The sequence below is a fragment of the Corythoichthys intestinalis genome, chromosome 21 (assembly GCF_030265065.1).
Source record: "Corythoichthys intestinalis isolate RoL2023-P3 chromosome 21, ASM3026506v1, whole genome shotgun sequence".
In the NCBI taxonomy this organism is placed as follows: domain Eukaryota; kingdom Metazoa; phylum Chordata; class Actinopteri; order Syngnathiformes; family Syngnathidae; genus Corythoichthys; species Corythoichthys intestinalis.
Genome location: NC_080415.1, coordinates 14,196,304 through 14,216,832, shown reverse-complemented (window position 1 = coordinate 14,216,832; position 20,529 = coordinate 14,196,304). Strand labels below are relative to the sequence as shown.

General features: G+C 39.2%; 1 protein-coding gene across 2 annotated transcripts in view; it reads left to right on the top strand.

The window, feature by feature from the left end:
* wnk4a (WNK lysine deficient protein kinase 4a) overlaps positions 1–20,529 on the top strand; it is a 103,072-nt gene that overhangs the window by 33,457 nt on the left and 49,086 nt on the right. For both annotated transcript variants that reach the window (XM_057826034.1, XM_057826033.1), the window contains exons 3-5: positions 11,942–12,114; positions 12,198–12,418; positions 16,550–16,707. In XM_057826034.1, the coding sequence (XP_057682017.1) occupies positions 11,942–12,114; positions 12,198–12,418; positions 16,550–16,707 (552 nt within the window). The remainder of the gene's footprint in view (positions 1–11,941; positions 12,115–12,197; positions 12,419–16,549; positions 16,708–20,529) is intronic.

Here is a 20,529-nt window from a genome sequence, read left to right as displayed (position 1 = left end):
AAAAGTGCACCAGAGTGGCCAAAACGTCAACTTATTTCAACGAAACAAAGTAGGGTACGCTGTTGTGTCCTGTCTCTTCAACGCCAAGCTTGGCTGCACGTCGGCCGTGAATGAACACCTAAAGCGCCATCACCCAGTTGTAATTTTGGAAGACAACAAGAGACAACAAGCTAGCAAATCGTAAGTCCATCTAACTAAGCAACGACATGTTTTATTGAAGTTGCTAAGCCTGTCGCGATATGCAGTGAATCCATTTATCGCACGGTAAATAAAAATGAGGGCATAATTTTCACGGCTGCCTTTTAGTTAATACATACAAAATAAGGAAACACATGTATATTAAACACTCTAAACGTTAGCTTTGCTACATTGAGGCTCATGGGGAAAAATGACAACCTACATTAGCCTGCTATAAAACATTGGCTATCTTCTCCAAAACGCAAACCTGCGGTTAAAAGGTGACACTTCAAACATGAAAAATGGCTGGTTAACAGCATTTGCAAACGAAAAAATGAAAGAAAAAAAATCTATTACTGACACCACAGGCAATGAGAAAAAGTGCTTTTTTTGCTGAGTGTAAAGCATATTGTTAGCGGTTTAGCGAACGTACTTCCGGTGAACATTTCAAAATAAAAGCATGTCATGTTCGTCATATTAATAACGATTTCTGGAATTAATTCCACATACTTCAGATTTCAGATCATACACTACACTAAATTACCGTATTGGCCGTGATTATAAGAAGACCCCCTCTTTTTCAAGACTGAAGTTTGAAAAAAGACTTTTTGAACACCAAATCAATTTTTATACAGAAAATAATTACAGTACATCTGAAACAAATGATTATAACAATATATTTGAGAGAAAAAGCATGTAATTTTGCCTCATTCAAATCTTAATACCTGAACATTTAAATATGTAAACTAAAGTGCAATCACATTCGTAAATGAATGGCTTCTGGTTTTTGAACTGTAAATAAACCAATCTATTGTGATAAAACAACAAAATTGCAATAACTGCATTAACCATCAAAGTGAGGTTTAACTGTAGCTGCAGTCTTGAAACAAATCTAAATAAGGAAAAACATTGCAATAAAAATGCAAACTGGTTAAACTTGAGAGTAGCTGAGATCTGTCATGACAGAACATCGCTTCAATGATATCTGGCACCATCTAGCGTCGTGAATGGGTATAACGTCTAGACCGCGAATATAAGACGACCCCCACTTTTTCAGTCTTATTTCAATGCAAAAAAACACCGTCATATATTCGGGCCAATACGGTAGTAAAAAAAAAAGAGGGGCGGGATTATTAGATTAGCTGACTAGTCGTAAAAATAATAAAATAATCGGGAGAAAATTAATTGTTTGGGACAGCCCTAATGTTGATTGTTGTTTGTTTTTCGTGTTTTTTGCCAAACATGCCTCACCCCTATGGAAAGTATAATAGAAATCAGTGTTGTAGTTTGTACTCTTAATCTTAACATTCATGCAAGCTAACCAAATCTCCTTTGCTAAGGTAATAAAATGATCGACTAAATCCTCTAAGCAGGCATTGGAGTCCCAGGCAATATGAAAGTCTCATTTACTAAAGTCTTTTTTTTTTCTGGCAAGCCTCTACAAGTGTTTGCTGTTGTGTGCATGCACTGGTCGTCACAATAGTGTCGCTGACAGGGAGTTTGGGTGGGGGGGGTCTTAAAGCCAGTATAATGCCTCCCCCATCCAAGCCTCTTATGTAACAGAGCTAACGGCGCTCGTGTGGCACCGAGCAGTCCCCAGAGGGGTCCCCTCTTACCCCCTAGACCCCCTCTGCTCAATCAACACTGCTCTCTCCCGCTAGCATGCAGCTGCAAGAGATGATGGAAAAGTTGAGACATATTTATTCATGGCAATAGGCTCACTGGATGTTTATGCTTTCCTGTACATTATGCAACACATGGTATGCATATGTGCTTTTATATATGTTATTTTTGCTGAACATTTATTTCTATATGTGATAACACCATGTGACATATATTTCGTTCTCAGGTTGTAAGTGGTATTTCCTCGTTCGTTTCGTCACATTGACATATAAAAACACTTTTGTTTCCCCAAAAGTTTGGGTTTTCCACTTTTATTTACTGTTGTACTTTCTAACGCTGTTATATATCCCGTAATTTTTGCACTGACTATAAGCTGCCACCCACCAAATTTGTCACAAAAACGACATTTGTTCATAGATAAGCTGCACTGGACTATAACCCACGGTTATACTCACTGTATTATGGGATATTTAAATCAAAATATATTAACCGGTAACACTTTATTTGACAGCGGCATCATACGACTATCATAAGACCAATCGAACCACCATGAAGCTTTGAACCAATTGGCAGCAAAACTTCATTCCTTCAAGAAGCTTCATTTGGTCATCACTGCTCCATTGGGGGAGACGGTTAACCTCTGCTGCCACCTGCTGTCAACACTATTGTTGTCCAACATGCATCCTAGCATGCATTGTGGCACTACAGACAAAATTCATGTTCTGTGCTAATTCTTTCTTCAGTTACTGTTCCAGTTGTTTCATTAATTGCTAGTTATGGTATTTGATAACACTTTATTTGAAAGTGGCGCCATAAGGCTGTCATTAGACAATTATAATTATGACATGACACTGTCATGAGCATTAATGAATGCTTATAACAGATGTCATTTAGTGTCATCCGGCAAATAATCTCACTTTTAAATGGATATAAAAGATTCGAGCTGAACATAAATGGAGTTAGTGAGTTAATTTGCCGGATGACACTTAATGACATCCCTCATAAGCATTCAGTAATGCCCATGATAATGTCATTTCATAATAATGACGGTTTTATGATGCCGCTATCAAATAAAGGGTTACGTATTAACCCCACAAAAAATCAACAAATAAACCGCACTGAGTTATAAACCGCAGGATTAACAATGAAGGAAAAAAGTAGCGGTGTATAGTCTGAAAATTACACAATACGTACATTTTCCTCCTTATTTTATAGACTAGGTTTATACTGCAGGTCTTAATGTACAATTCCAATTTTTTGTCATATCTGTTTTTGGGGCGTGTCCTTTCACACTGCCTTTGTCCATTGAGCTCATTCATGTATTACGCATGTGCACTAATTCGCCTTGTGCGTCATGCACGCACAGTGGGTATGACTTGAGTTATGCTTACAGTATGTGTGTGGTGTGTGCGTCAGTTTGCCCAGACTCGGCCATGTAAGCAATACTGAAATATTACTCATTTGGCACACCGTGAGAAACCGAGCATTATCAGGCTTATCCTTTTCTTCATTGTAATTTTTTATGACTGTGGTCAAGCCCGCCTCCTGCGTCGTAAAAGTCGAGTTCAAGCTAGGCGCTAACGCTAATGAACAGCTACATCGCTGCCGTCTTGCGTACCAGTCTCGCTCTTTACTGATGTAATTGGTGCATGAATTCCGATTAGGGAGACTTGACAGTTCAGACCACCGCCACATTCTGGAAAAATGTGGCTCAGATTGGATTTAAACAACATACAAAATTGACCCAGATCAGATTTGAAATGGTCCACTTCTACGCAACTTGTCCCGTTCAGACTGTCAAGTTAATTCCTCACTCGAGTCGGAAAAACACAAAAGAATCGGATTCATGCATTAAGACCTGCAGGAAACCTAGCCTTAGTTTGACCTGAAACACAGGGAAATGATATTTAACATTTTTTTTGCATAACTAGTACATAAAATCAGAAATTTTGAATATCGCCTCTAATTTTAGCATAACCAAACTACTACCTTTTTAGTGGCACTTTTTTATTTAGTTTGGACCCAAGCAACAAAAATAAAATTATTAAAAGCCAGGAACATTTTTTTTTCCTGTAACATGGCGTAATTTTGTTCAAGCAAACCAAAGAAAAACAATATTTTTTTGCTCTAAATATTTGAAATTTTACTGCATATATCTATTATATACTGTACGTAAAGATGTCGGACCCGATCACGTCATTTTCAAAGTATCGGAATCGGCAAAAAAATATCAGACATACCTTTTTTCAATATATATATGTGTATATATATATATATATATATATATATATATCTTTTATTTGAATCGTTTTCTAATTGTATTTAACGTTACAGACAAAATGTCTTACACTCATCCAGAGTAGTTTTGGCTTAAAGTAGGGCTATCAAATTGAATGCATTAACGGTGGTAATTAATTTTTTTAAATTAATCACATTAAATAATTAACACATGCGCTGCACGACCCACTCACGCATTGTCGCGTTCAATCTATAAAGACGCCGTTTTACCTATAGATAGCGCTAAAAGGCAGTGTATAATGAGTAGAGAGAATTTTGACAGCCTTCGGAGCCATTTTCTATGTGGCTAAAGCCTTACAATACCTCTCTCAGCAATTAAAAACAACGTGGGAGGCAATGTGGGGAAGAAAGGTAGTAGTTGATAATTTTCTTAACACTCTATGTTCTTTCCCAACGCAGAGAAGATATATCAATTGGTGCCCCTACGCACAGTCATGGTTGAACTTCCCACCATGCATTTGGGCAGAAGTTAAATGGCTGCAGTATCATTTACTGAAAGCTCAACAAATACACTAGATAGCAATATTTAGTCACAATATACAAAGTCACATTTATCCTTTAAGAATTACAAGTCTTTCTATCTGTGGATCCCTCTCACAGAAAGAATGTTAATAATGTAAATGCCATCTTGAGGATCTATTGTCATAATAAACAAATACAGTACTTATGTACTGTATGTTGAATGTATATATTCGTCCGAGTTTTATTCATTTTTTTCTTAATGCATTGCAGAAATGTATATGATCGGGGAAAATTATCGGGAATGACTGGAATTGAATCGGGAGCAAAAAAAAAGCAATCGGATCGGGAAATATCGGGATCGGCAGATACTCAAACTAAAACGATCGGGATCGGATCGGGAGCAAAAAAACATGATCGGAACAACCCTAGTATGTATAAATGTTATTATATATTATTTTTCTGACGATAGTTATGATGGTCATGAGCCCAGTTATACCTTTTTAAATCCAAAAACTGTTTAAAAAAGAAAAGAAAAAAAAAATTTTGTTGGTATTTAGAGCTTTTTGTTGAATGTCTTAGAGTTTTAGATTATTTATTGGCCAATGTATTGGTTTGGTGATAGTCATTAAATTAACAATTTAACATTTTGTTTTAATCTGTGGGAATTACAAAATTCATCCATTCAAACATTAATTAGTTCATCTGTTATAATGTACTATGTTTAGCTTGCGGGGCTCTGGTTCTGTACGTAAGATTTAAAATTTACCACAAGAATGCATATTGTAATTTTTCAGTGCTTTGGGGGTGAAAATATTATTTCTAAATATTTTGCAATCCCGCAGATAAAAATCTCTCTTTGGGATATCATCACAATCCTAGTTTTGTTCCTTTGCGCATGGTGTTGTTATATGGCCAAATGTGTCATGGAAAAGCTGGACACAAGCCTGGCATGGCTGTCTCAATACCATTCCTTCTTTGGCCAAATCTTCCCACACTACAACTATGTAGTCTGCCAATAAAACTTGCCAGACACGTTCAATGCTAGCACACAATCACATCGCAATGTTCCATAGACATTACCTCAGAAACGTAAATGCAAATTGAAAGATGATGCAAGTTAATGCTGAAGGAAGACAGTTGAAAAGCTTGTTTGGGTGCCAGGAGAAAAACAAATAAAGCAAAACGTGGAAGGGAAGAAAGAAGCAAAAGTCAGCAGGAAAGGGTTATGGTAGGGGGACAGAAAAGAAGGAAGCAGACAGAAGAGGAGAAAAATAACAACAAGAAATAAATTGTTAGACGGAACAAATGTGAACAGGGCAAGGGATGGGGGGTGGTGCTAGTGGACAATTATTCGCGGGCGCCTTAAGACGAATGTCCAGTGTGTGTGTGTGCAAGCTCCAGACAACCTGCCAAGCGGGGGGGGGGGGGAGCTGGCAGAGATATTTTAAAACATAAACACTATACTACAGCTCCGCTTATCATCTTACCTTTCTTTTTGACCCTACCCTCACAAAACCATTGCCCCGCAAGGCCCAGGCCCGGGTCCGGTCTCACTCTCAGAGCGAGTGTAGTGAGCATCAGGAGGAAAAAAAAGGCTGCCGTCAAATGTTAGAACACTGGACCGATGGTATCGGTACCGTCTTTGTTGGTACTCGCCGATACAGATACCACCATTTCGTGCTGGATCGGCCCCCCCGCCGATACTAGTATTGGTATCGGTGCATTTTTACTTACTATTTGTGTTTTTATTGAGTCTTTTATTACCTGGTGATGGCCTAAAACACTTTTTGTATGTGTTTCCCTCTCATACTTTTAAGCATTGTGTTTTCTTGTGGTAGCTTTAAAGCAGATTGTTGTTCTTTTGACCTCATTAGTCACATACCATATTAAAAACATCCTTATTTGATATTACTACGTTTATGTTTTTTCATGAGGCATCTTTAGTATATTCTGTCTGTATGCATCTAAACAAAACAAGCTGAAAACACTAGAGCTGGGAATCTTTGGGCACCTAACGATTCGATTACGATTACAATTCAGAGGCTCCGATTCGATTATAGAACGATTATTGAAGCACCCCCCCCTTGTTTTTTGTTTTTGTTTTGTTTTGTACATTAGTTCCAAAATTGTTCAAAAATCCTCTCATTTCAGTATCAAGTTAACATATAACAGTAAACAAATATACAAAAATAACAGTAAATAAAAAACTCCAGTCCCCATTCTGTATCAGCAGCTTTAATGAATGAATGAATGAATGAATTTATTGTCATTGTCATCATCATCAAAAATCATTGACAGTTTCAGAATGTGGAATTTTTACCCGAAGGAAAGACGAAGACAGACAAGGAAAGACGGGAAAAGCAGATGCTTATCGGAACCCGTCCCCCATCAGCCCGGGACGCACAAACAGCATATTGTGTATCAGTCCAGTCATAATCTTACACATTTCGTTCAAAAGTCATTGATTGCCATGGATTTTCACAAATTGTAAATTTGAGTGAGTTCATTGTATCAGTTGATGTCCAAGTAGGTGAAGGGAGGGAAGGCCGGGGGTGCAATGGAGGCTCGCGTCTGCTGTATCCGCTTCAGAAGATTAGTCATCGTCCTCCCTTGCCCGGTTTGCTCGAGCGCCGAAGATGAAGAGGTCCTCTATGTCCTCTATCTGGAGAGACGTTAGGCATAACGGCCTCCATTTTCCCCAGGCATCCTCCACATAACCACACGTGAAGGTGTTGGCTGGACATGGGCGTTGGCTTGGTGTCGGTCTCATCGTAGAAAATATTTTATCTACAGTATAGAACTTCATCCAGATCCTCAGGTCTCAGAGCCCTCGGAGCCATACTTGAGACGTATTTTCCAGGCTGGTCTCCCGGCCCTGAGCGCTTATCAGTCAAGATAGGAGTGTGCCCTTCAGGAGCTCAAAATTGTGCGAATGCACAGCTCAAGCAGTGGGAGCAGAATGAACTACATTCAATTAATTTAATGTTGTTAATCAACTGTTACAGTTGTTAAAATTGCTCCCATTATTCCACAATTTCCCTTCTGTTCACTTTTGTCAAAGTTTTAAAACTTTTTCATCATTTAAAGATAGATTCAGGATGAGATTCTGCCGATTTAGGAGTATTTTAGATAAAAAGTTAATTAGGTTCGCTACAACAGAGCCTTCTAGAGAGGTCTACTGCTTTAAGATGGCGGCTGTTTACTTACGCCGGAAAGTCTGTCATTTCGCATCTCTGTTCAATAATACATGTTCTAACACCGACATCGTCTGTCATTTTGCATCTAGTTCTACATATATATGATATCTACTGTAGCAGTATGTTTGTAGCAACTAGCAACTGGGCATTGTTTGTAGCGGCTGTCAACCGCAGTCAGGTATTATTGGCTTTTTAATCTGGTGGCATGAGTTGTCGGTCCGTTCCTCATTGCGTCCCGAAGACCGCGCTGACTGTGTTTTACTTCCGCTTTACCTGGTATAATTCAATAATCAGAATTTGGATATTTGTGAATCGTTCTCGAATCTTCCACGGCCGAATCGCGAATAATCTAAGAATCTGAGATTTCGCACGCCTCTAGAAAAACACGGTTGTACTTTGGGTGTCAAATTTGCCTCCTGTAGGCCGTTTCGCCGTGTAGCACATTTTGGCAGAACACAGTTTTTTTTCCCTACTCTTGTCTTGTCTCATCCCGTCTTTCCTGTTCATTTTGCTTTTGCTGCTCGTTTTGTTTCTTGGGTTGAAATTGAAAGGGTTGAACAGATGACATGTTTAGGTTCCTAGAGTCATACTCTAGAAGCCCGGGAGCATAAACATGTGATGTCACCACCCTGCGACGTCAACAATAATGGCAACTTTGTATTTAAACTAGGGCTGTCAAAATTATCGCGTTAACGGGCATTAATTAATTTTTTAAAATTAATCACGTTAAAATATTTGACGCAATTAACACAGATGCCCCGCTCAGAGAGGTTTAAATGACAGTACACAGTGAAACGCTCACTTGTTGTGTTTTATGGAATTTTGGCGCCCTCTGCTGGCGCTTGGGTGCGACTGATTTTATAGGCTTCAGCATCCATGAGCATTGTGTAAGTAATTATTGACATCAACAATGGCGAGCTACTAGTTTATTTTTTGATTGAAAATTTTACAAATGTTATTAAAACGAAAACATTAAGAGGGGTTTTAATATAAAATTTCTCTAACTTGTACTAACATTTTTCTTTTAAGAACTACAAGTCTTTCTATCCATGGATCGCTTTAACAGAATGTTAATGATGTTAATGCCATCTTGTTGATTTATTGTTATAATAAACAAATAGTCCTTATGTACCGTATGTTGAATGTATATATCCATCTTGTGTCTTATCTTTCCATTCCAACAATAATTTACAGAAAAATATGGCATATTTTATAGATGGTTTGAATTGCGATTAAATACGATTAATTAATTTTTAAGCTGTAATTAACTCGATTAAAAATTTTAATCGTTTGACAGCCCTAATTTAAACTAATTTTACAAATTGTACAAAAACGAACAACATAAAAAGGGGTTTCAATATCAAGTTATGTTAACTCACAAATAGTTAACTTTTAAAGAGAAATTCCTTACAAGTGCATTGAAATAAATGATAAAAGCAATTAATATGTTCAACATGGGAGCCCATGCTGTACTCCCATGAAGGTGGTCAAATCAAAGATGCCATTGCTCAACACTTGGTTACATGCATGTGTGTGTATTACTGTATTCATTGGCTACAATCGGCTGCCTGTAAGCTGATTTTTATCTCTCAGTGCTGGCCCCTTACTCCTTCTCCAGGAGGCCCGCCTGACATTTGTAAGCCTCTCGGGCAGGTCCTGAGGTGAGCGTAGGCGGAGAAATTGGGGAGCGGGTTTCCTCGACTTGATTGTAAGCACAAACACGCACGGCGAGATGTTTTTTTTATTTTTTTATTTTTTATTTCTTCCTAGAATTCATCCTGAATGCAGGATTCATGGCGGCAAAATCTCTCGAGAGGTTTCCACTAAGCTCCTAAATTGCTCCATTCAGGGCGGAGGGAGGAAGCACAAGAAATGTCTTTGTTCGTGCGGCATCATCGCAGTGTTGATGTGCATGTATGGATTGGTGATGGTGGGGGGGCAAACCTGTAATGCTACATCCCTCCCTTTTGGAAAATTGCGAGGATTATGCAACCAGCGGGTAGATGAGCTTGTGGTTTCCACTGCTGCTGCTGCTAATTAACTCAAGTAACAGCCATTTATCAAACCTCAGTTTGTATTTGTTATGTAATACATGCCCCCACTTGGCGCTTTTGGTACTGGTTCATTTTGCGCTGTGTCATTATTTCGTTAGCTTAATAACATAATTCTCTTAGACATTTTTTCAGGAAGAAAGAAATATGACAAATTAGTTAAAAATACAGTGCCTTGCAAAAGTATTCGGCCCCCTTGAATCTTGCAACCTTTCGCCACATTTCAGGCTTCAAACATAAGGATATGAAATTTAATTTTTTTGTCAAGAATCAACAACAAGTGGGACACAATCGTGAAGTGGAACAATATTTATTGGATAATTTCAACTTTTTTAACAAATAAAAAACTGAAAAGTGGGGCGTGCAATATTATTCGGCCCCTTTACTTTCAGTGCAGCAAACTCACTCCAGAAGTTCAGTGAGGATCTCTGAATGATCCAATGTTGTCCTAAATGACCGATGATGATAAATAGAATCCACCTGTGTGTAATCAAGTCTCCGTATAAATGCACCTGCTCTGTGATAGTCTCAGGGTTCTGTTTAAAGTGCAGAGAGCATTATGAAAACCAAGGAACATACCAGGCAGGTCCGAGATACTGTTGTGGAGAAGTTTAAAGCCGGATTTGGATACAAAAAGATTTCCCAAGCTTTAAACATCTCAAGGAGCACTGTGCAAGCCATCATATTGAAATGGAAGGAGCATCAGACCACTGCAAATCTACCAAGACCCGGCCGTCCTTCCAAACTTTCTTCTCAAACAAGGAGAAAACTGATCAGAGATGCAGCCAAGAGGCCCATGATCACTCTGGATGAACTGCAGAGATCTACAGCTGAGGTGGGAGAGTCTGTCCATAGGACAACAATCAGTCGTACACTGCACAAATCTGGCCTTTATGGAAGAGTGGCAAGAAGAAAGCCATTTCTCAAAGATATCCATAAAAAGTCTCGTTTAAAATTTGCCACAAGCCATCTGGGAGACACACCAAACATGTGGAAGAAGGTGCTCTGGTCAGATGAAAGCAAAATTGAACTTTTTGGCCACAATGCAAAACGATATGTTTGGCGTAAAAGCAACACAGCTCATCACCCTGAACAACCCATCCCCACTGTCAAACATGGTAGTGGCAGCATCATGGTTTGGGCCTGCTTTTCTTCAGCAGGGACAGGGAAGATGGTTAAAATTGACGGGAAGATGGATGCAGCCAAATACAGGAACATTCTGGAAGAAAACCTGTTGGTATCTGCACAAGACCTGAGACTGGGACGGAGATTTATCTTCCAACAGGACAATGATCCAAAACATAAAGCCAAATCTACAATGGAATGGTTCAAAAATAAATGTATCCAGGTGTTAGAATGGCCAAGTCAAAGTCCAGACCTGAATCTAATCGAGAATCTGTGGAAAGAGCTGAAGACTGCCGTTCACAAACACTCTCCATCCAACCTCACTGAGCTCGAGCTGTTTTGCAAGGAAGAATGGGCAAGAATGTCAGTCTCTCGATGTGCAAAACTGATAGAAACATACCCCAAGCGACTTGCAGCTGTAATTGGAGCAAAAGGTGGCGCTACAAAGTATTAACGCAAGGGGGCCGAATAATATTGCACGCCCCACTTTTCAGTTTTTTATTTGTTAAAAAAGTTTAAATTATCCAATAAATTTTGTTCCACTTCACGACTGTGTCCCACTTGTTGTTGATACTTGACAAAAAATTAGAATTTTATATCTTTGTTTGACGCCTGAAATGTGGCGAAAGGTTGCAAGGTTCAAGGGGGCCAAATACTTTTGCAAGGCACTGTAAGTTAACTTGATTTGAGTTTTTCAACTGCTGTCCTGGATGTCTGAATATTTACACAAAGAAAAATAAAACACTATTTTTTACTGATATTGTGACAGTATTTTAAAAATATGTACTTAGGTAGGCTGTTCTAAAATGTAATGCAACCACAAGACACAATATTATGTAAAATAGAAGATTCCAAAGCTAACCAATTTCAAATGCTAATTGCAGCGCTAGCACCTTTGATGTTATTCATGATTTTTATACACCGTGAATGTGTTAAATAACTACAACAAACCGATTTTCTCCTATGTACGCTAACTGTTAGCTTGTGCTTTCACTTGTGATTTTGCAGACTCGAAAGCTAACCAAGGCGGAACGTCAACGCTTCAGTGAGGAAGTAGAGATGCTAAAGTGCCTCCAGCACCCCAACATTGTGCGCTTCCACGACTCGTGGAAGTCGACGGTGAAAGGACACAAGTGCATCATCCTGGTGACGGAGCTAATGACATCTGGCACGCTGAAGACGTGAGTTGAAGTAACCAGCCTGATATGGGCTGTGAGAAAATGCCCAGAAAGGTTAGCTATGTTTATTTTATTCTTTTCTTTAGTTATCTGAAAAGATTCAAGGAGATGAAGCTAAAGCTGTTGCAACGCTGGAGCCGTCAGATCTTGAAGGGGCTTCACTTCCTGCACACACGCACACCACCCATCATCCACCGAGATCTCAAGTGCGACAACATCTTCATCACCGGGCCCACTGGCTCTGTCAAGATTGGTGACCTTGGACTCGCCACGCTCAAGAGGGCCTCCTTTGCAAAAAGTGTCATTGGTAAGCTATTGAGACACAGCTTTCAATCGTCAATTAGTCAATCAGAATAATTGTCTCTACAATCCTGCCAACTAGCTGAGTGCGCAGATGTTTTAAACATTTGAATTTTGGCGTAGCGTAACGTAACAAAAGGACGTCTTAAAGCAAATGAGGAAAATATTAAAAAATAATTATCAAAGTAATACGTATAATAGTATAAATCATTCATACAATCCGGTGTTGTTTTCATCAGCGATGACGACAACGAAAATATTTTATCAACAAATGCTTTTTCATGACGATGATGAGACGATAACGAGCTAAAAACGTGTTTTGCAGGCTAAAACATAACCAGACGAATGCCAGTTTCTGTCTGACGAGACGAGAACGAGACGAAAATGCGCAATAGTTTCTGTCGCATGTTTACAATGTGTGACATTTCTGTAGGGCTGCAGCTATCGGTTATTTTAGTAGTCGATTAATCAATGAAATACTTAGTTCAATCGAATAATCAGATAAGGAGCATAAAAAATTAAAATACCTGAGCTGAGCTTCAAACGGTATAAAAAATAAATAAATGAGAATCTAAGTACAACAAAAGAACAACTGTCTAACTTACATCGCAAAACCTAAAATGCTATAAAATGCTAAGGTTTTTTTCGTTCGGCTTTAACAAATGGTTCAAAGACTTATTCCCACAAAAAAACTGCTAGCTATACCCATAAACAAAGGAACAAATGCATTACAATACATTAGCTTGAAGAAAAACTTAGCTTATGTTGGTCTTAACTGGGAGCAGCTGGATTCAGCCATGTGAAATAAGGTATGTCATATTTAGTGTTGCCACTAGAGGGCAGTTTATCCACCCAAATCAATGAAACGAAATGCAAACACTTTCAAAACAAACCATTACAACGACACTTTAAATAAACGAATACTCGAAGCAGCAGAATTTAATTGGAAGCTTTTTTCTAATCGAATTACGGTACTCGATTTAATTGATTAATCGTTGCAGCACTACATTTATGTGTAGTAGCCTGCATCGTAGCAGTGTCTGGTTGCTGCCCCGCCATCCTCCTTCCCGACTCACCAGTGTGTCGTCTCCAGGCTCCATACAGACTTGCACACACGGTAATATTTGTTTTATGCAATGTTGCATTAGCCTTTAAATGTCTGTGCTGAGTGATCATCACACACTAAATGTAACTCATAGTGTTAGCACAGCATTCCCGTTTGTGTTAGCATTAGGCTAATGCTAATGGCGAGCGCCTTTTAAACTGTCGGACAACTTTTTTTACTTACAGTTCATGGTGTCCAAATGGGCATAATTACTGTATTTTCCGCACTATAAATGGCCTATTTTAAAACCGTTTTAATATATAGATTGCAACGCAATATAAGGTGCAGTAGTAGTGGTTGGCGTTATACATACTGTACATCCACTAGATAGAGCTGCGCTAAAGGGAATGTCATGCCATGATTAATCAATATTAATCCATATATAAGACGCATCGGATTACAGGTAGTCCCTGGGTTACGAACGGGTTCCGTTCCTACGCTGGCAACGTAACCCGAATTTCTGCTAATTTCCTTTGAGTATCCATAAATCTCAAAATAACTATCCAAAAAGTCCAAAAGTAATGTATTTTGTTTAATGATGGAGGATACACTGCCCTCTGGTGGCAGTGTGGGTCTGGCTGGACTGTCGCCTTATATGACTGAGGAGCAGGCTCAGCATGGATAAAGGACAGCTGATCTCTGGTTTGGCCCACATAAAGCTGTAAATTATTTCAGCTAAAATATGTTTGTGTATGCATTTGTATTTAAGTCTAGAGTTACAGTTTGTCGAGTTATGTGTGCTATGCTATGCCATGCTAATGGAATTGTAAATACGTTAGCATTCGTATCATTTAAGCTCGCAGACTTTTGTTAGGCAAATTAGGCTAATTTGATCTACTAAATTCACATATTGATCAGACTAGATGGACCTATGTATACCTATTGTTTTGTGGCAAGTATTTTATTGTTAAATTTCATGTTATTTTGAACATAAGTGTACACCTTTGTGTTACAGTGTTACAAATTGTCAAAAGTGAAGGAAGTCAAAAGCTTCAAAATCCAGAATTGCCTTGTTTGCTGTCTGTCAAGCTGAACAACTTCATGTTTAATGAGGACAGAACATGTCATATTAATATAGTAAAGTTAAAAAACAAGATAGTGTGAGGTACAATAAGGTACTGTTTACGCGACAAAAAAAGCAAAACAAACAAATAAACAAAAACAACAACAACAAACAATTTGAAACAACATTGCAGACAAGACTCCGGCGTCGTAAAGTCGAAATATAACCCGGGGACTACCTGTATAAGGTGCACTGTCTGCTTTTGAGAAAATCAAGGCTTTCAGGTGCGCCTTATTGTTTGAAAAATACGGTAATTGAAAATAATGTACTTGCTTCCTGGGTGTATATACAGTGATCCCTCATTTTCGCAATTAATGGGGACTAGAACCCGCCGCTATAAGTGAAAAAAAATGCAAAGTAGTGCCCCCCCTCATACATTGTGTGTTCAATGTATTTATTCAGATTTCGCATTGGAAAGAAATACATATAAGACATGTTTTTTCCCTTTTTTTCCCCAAAGTATAATTTAAAAAATGTATATATAAACAAATGGGTTTTAAGCACTTCAAATGTAATAATTATGATAAGTTTTAAACATGTTACCGTTCCACCGAATTATTTTTAAACAAGAATAAAGTAGTAGAAAAATGCTTGGCTTTATTAAATGCTTCATTGAATGAGTCCACTCACTCCACTCCACTGCTCACTTACACACAATGTGTTGCCACACCAACTGTTTAACAAGTTAAATGATGATTGACACATGCGGCCCTTTGACGCTTTGGCTTACAAGAATCTGTGGAAAGATCCAACCCAAACATCTTTCAACATCGTTAACTTTAAAAAGCAACTCCAGTGCACGGCCTGATGAATAAAGAGCAGGGAGAGAGAAGGAGGGAGCAAGAGTGTGACTACACGATCGACTCAGGACAGCTCATCTGTCTTTTTTATTGTATTTTTGATTGAAAGAAAATCTGCAAAGTTTGAAGCACGAAGTAGCGAGGGATCACTGTAATCACCAAGTTGGCGTTGTCCTTGTAGATAGACGCTACATCATGTGCTTGTCTGTCAGCGTTCATTCAAAATAGTTGAAAACCTTTATTTATTTTTTGATTAAATTTTTGTAATTTTAAAGACATAAACATTTTTAGTAAACGTCGACTAAATCTGGATGAAATTAGTCTTGGGTTTTCGTCAACAAAAACTAGACACATTTTAAGATGACTAAAATCTGACTAAGAAATGTAATAAGTATTATCATCCAAAAGACTAAGACCAAAATTAAAAGGGCAGCTGCAAAAAACAATCGAAGCATTACAAAATACAAAGTGTAAAGCATATTACAGTTTACTGCACAAGGGACAAAGATTGACAATTATCCAAAGAACACAAATAAACAGTAAAACAAAGAACAAAGACACATTGTTATTTTGTCTTTGAGTAATAACATTACTGCGCAACTTAGTTCCTTGTGCAATTCATTTTCGAGAACACTTAAAATGTTCACTTTCTGATGCAAGAGACGAGCAAACGCTACCAGTCCTATCACCAAATCTGCAAACAGAAGCAGGCCTTCTAAAAAGTACCTAATACAGGAGTTGACTGTCGAAAATGGTCCCTTCTTAAAGCCTTGAGCAAAACATGTTAAATTCACCCACTGGCCTTATATTTTGGGTCACTGATGTTACAACGGTTGTAATCTGCGTCACATTTGCCGAAATGGAGCCTCACTTTTAAAATGTATATTAGCTTGTTGTTAATGTAACTTGAACCGATAGCTCATGAGTGACGTCATTACACTGTTATGCGTGCACTGCAACGTGCGCCACGGAAAATCACCAACTCTTCAGTCACAAGGATGCTCTTAAGTAACAAAATATCGTTTGATTTTCAAGAAAATTGGTACAATCCAGTACCGTCCGTAATCATTTGGTATCAAATCATCCCAAATCCAGTTTATTAAATTGAAGACTTTGAAGAGATGTAAAATGTTGTTCAGGTTCAATAATCCCTGACCATCGTGTTGACAGGAACACCAGAGTTTATGGCTCCTGAAATGTATGAGGAAAAGTACGACGAGGCGGTTGACGTCTACGCCTTCGGAATGTGCATCCTTGAGATGGCTACCTCAGAGTATCCCTACTCAGAATGTCAAAACGCTGCACAGATCTATCGCAAAGTCACTAGTGTGAGTATCAAAGCATTTATGTAATGATTTTGTTTTGGTTTTGTTTTATATGGTGCACGTCATGGCGAAGCTTTGGACCTCATTGTACTTTGTAAAGGAGCTGTGAAATGCTACAACAAGTGACTTTCAAATGATAGCAGACCATATTTTGGATACAAATCCATCCCAAAAAGTGACAGAAAAGGCTTTATAACTAGAAACTGCAATTTCTGGAGGAATTACTTCTGGTCTTTGCCGTGTTGAGATACAGATCTTAGCCCCACCCAGGATGGTTTGGGGACAATTCGGGGACAATATCAGGTCACTTCCTGTTGATTTGGGCACGTTTGGGGGCGTGGCCTGGTCATATCAAGTAATTTGCAACATTTGGGGGGCATGGCCTGGTCATTTCAGGTCATTTTGGGACTTTTAGGGGGCGTTATCTGGTCATATCAGGTCATTTGAGTATGTGTAGGGGGTGTGGCCTGGTCATGCCAGTTCATTTGGGGACATTTGGGGGCGTGGCCTGGTCATATCAGGTAATTTGGTGACATTTGGGGGGCGTGGCCCAGTCATATCAGGTCATTTGGTGACATTTGGGGGACGTGGCCTAATCATATAATAATGACATTAGATCCTATTAGTATTCCTTTTTCAGCCACCTTGGCCTCACTGACTAAAAAAATCTCTATACAGAAGATGATGTCCGGGGGTGGACTTGGGGGGAGGGAGTGGCCCAGTAGTCATTAGCCCCTTACACATACACCTGAACACCGTTTAAATCCCGGGATTTAAACAGGCAGCCCTTGTATGTGAAAGCAGTTTCCCGGGTTGACTGACACGGAGATGACGTGGACATTTACCGATTCGCATCTTAGTATAATGCTCGGGGCTTTCCCGGGAAGCGGTGTGCGTTAAAGCAGGCGTTAAATTCCCGGGTCACAGCACGATGGCTGATGACTTAAATATCATGGTGGGCCAATCATCGCTTCCTCGTCCTTCTTTGGAAATGGTGTTATGGGTCTGCAACTGATGAAACAAGGTTGTACTTCAAAGCAAAAAACAACAGAGGGACACGTTCAAGGGTTTATTAAATATAGGCAAAAATACACGCAATCGCGGAAAAGGGGGAATAACACAATGGGTCCTCGACAGTAGGTCGACGGGGATCAATAATATTAACCCAAGCGGTAGGCAGATAGCCAATACACTCAAATACCAGCACAACGTAGGGGATTTCAAAACGAAGGGCGGCAGACGAACAAGCTAGCAAATACATAAAATTCGAGAGTACAAGGTGTCGAATGGCACCCTTCTCTTTGATCGCCTGGGCTTAAATACAGTCTTGATGATCTTGAATTTGCTGCAGTTACAATGTTGGGAACACTCCCACAACCGACTCTGTAACAAAACACGATCTGATCTGACCACAGAATGTGACAGCTGATGCCGACCAAAAATTATGTAATGTCTGGGTTATAAAACCGCGTCAGCAGTCCTCCCCGCACAGAGAGTGCCAGTGGGCAACACGGGAAAAGTCTGTGAAAGTGTCCAACCCGCATCATTCCGGGGATATCTCTCCATGCATGAAAGCAAAGACGCGAGTAGGTCCCGCGTCACCTTTCACGGGAATTTAACGGGTTATGTGTGTGAAAGGGGCTATGGAAAGACCGGCCAATTTCATGGTCGGTGGTGAAAGCTTGCAACACACGTACCTTTACCTGTACCTTGATGAAAAAAAAAAGCATTTGTTTTGGACAATAATCATATAGTAAACAAAAACCGGAGCCCGTAATTAACGTACAGTAAAATAATTATAATAGTGTCGTGACGCACATGTAGATTGAGCGGTTATAAAATCAGGCAACATTCAGTTTTAAATGATGACAATTTCGCTGTCGGAATGCATTTACCGTAATGCTTGGATAACGCAGGTGCTTTAATTTTAAGCCTGAGTTATGCTTCTGCGTTGCAGTGACAGCGTAGCGAATATGGCGTCAATGAGCATTCGATAGTTCTGCAGCAAGGGAACACGTTGCTCTGTAATTCACCACCAAGCCAGTAGAGGGGTGTGGCGTTGTGTTGGTACGGTTTTGGGGTACTCTTGTCCAGTGTTGTTAATAACGGTGTTAGAATATAACGGCGTTACTAACGGCGTTATTTTCTTCAGTAGTGAGTAATCTAATTTATTACTTTTCTCATCTTGGCAACGGCGTTACCGTTACTGAGGTGGGAAAGGCGTGCGTTACTATGCGTTGCGATGTTGGTTGACTGACGCGATAAAAGTCTGAAAAAGACGGACTCACAGAGACGAGAGAGCAGAGCAGGAGTGGGGAGGAGGCAAGGGAGTGTGACGCCGTTGCAAACGCGATGCTACTATGCTAGGTGGCTCCAATAATACCTGACTGTAGCCGATAGCCTACAAACAGAAGTAGATGCAAATGACAGACACGGCGGCATTAGCAACAAGTATAATAAAGAACTAGATGCGATAGTAAACAGCCGCCATCTTTAGGCAGTAGACTTCTCAAGAAAGCTCTGTTGTAGAGAACCTTCCTAGTGAACCAAAGTAACTTTTTATAAAAAATACTCCTAAATTGGCAAAACTTAACTTAAATCTATCTTTAAATGATGAAACAGTTTTAAAACTTACACATGTCGAACAGACAGAAGGGAACAAATGCAATAACGGGAGCAATTCTAACAACTTTAACGGTTGATTCACAACATTAAATGACTTCCACACATAGCAAAGGTTACTATCTAGTTATCGGAATTCCCCTTGTGTCTAGTTAAGTGGAGGGTAAAGAATTGGGCTAGGGCCAATTGTCCCCCAAACCCTTTAAACGTCACATTGTGTGACCTATTTTTTTTTTTTTTTTGAGAAAAAAAAAAACATGAAAATTATCACCAGTTACTTTGCTAAGTAACTAACTCTTACATTGAGGTAACTGAGTTACTAACGCAATTCCTTTTTGGGAGAAGTAATTTGTAACTGTAAATAATTACTTTTTTAAAGTAAGATTAACAACACTGCTCTTGTCGACTTCCTCTAGTTTTCTTCCGGTTACACAGCAATGCCAACAGGTAGGAAACGCTTGAATGTGGATCTTCAGCTCATCAACATTGAACAACAAATGTTGATCATACAAATGTCGAGGCGTAGGCCACGCAGAAGACTGTTGTGGAGGTGGTCGTTAGCGCAAGAATGTTTGTAAATGGCGGTGACTTTGTGCTGAATCAGAAACAACAGTCTGAGCGGACCAATCAGAGTCCATTTGTGTCACGTTACCACGCGTTGTCAGAATTTTGTGGCGCCGCATGTCGGGCTACGGCGAGGGGTCGTAAATCGGGTCTGCCTTGACAGCGTAGGTCTGCCAATTCTGGTTGTGATGTCACGATCAGAATTGATGAAAAAAGTTGGTGTTCACTGATGCATTCTTTTGGGTGGAATAAATATGAAATGTAAAAAACAGCCAGATTTAAGTGCAAAATCCATTTTCTAAATGCAAAATTACATTAGTCCTGTCGTTTTCATTTTTTGACATGGTCACAGTTTCTTAGCACACCAAAGCCAAAGTACTTTTTGCATGATTATTTTACCAGTCCAATTTTTTATTTTATTTTTTTGCATAATAATACTAGCTTGCTGACTAATAAACCGAATAACTAGCTATATCAATAACTTGCAAACTACAGTAATTACTGTAACTAATCACTGACTTACAGAAGTTATAATAGTTTTGTCGTATTTTTCCTAATTTAGGCATCGGAACCAAGAATTTTATATGGCATGAGTCACGATAGGTGTTGAATTTATGACGTGAATTTTGAAAAATAACA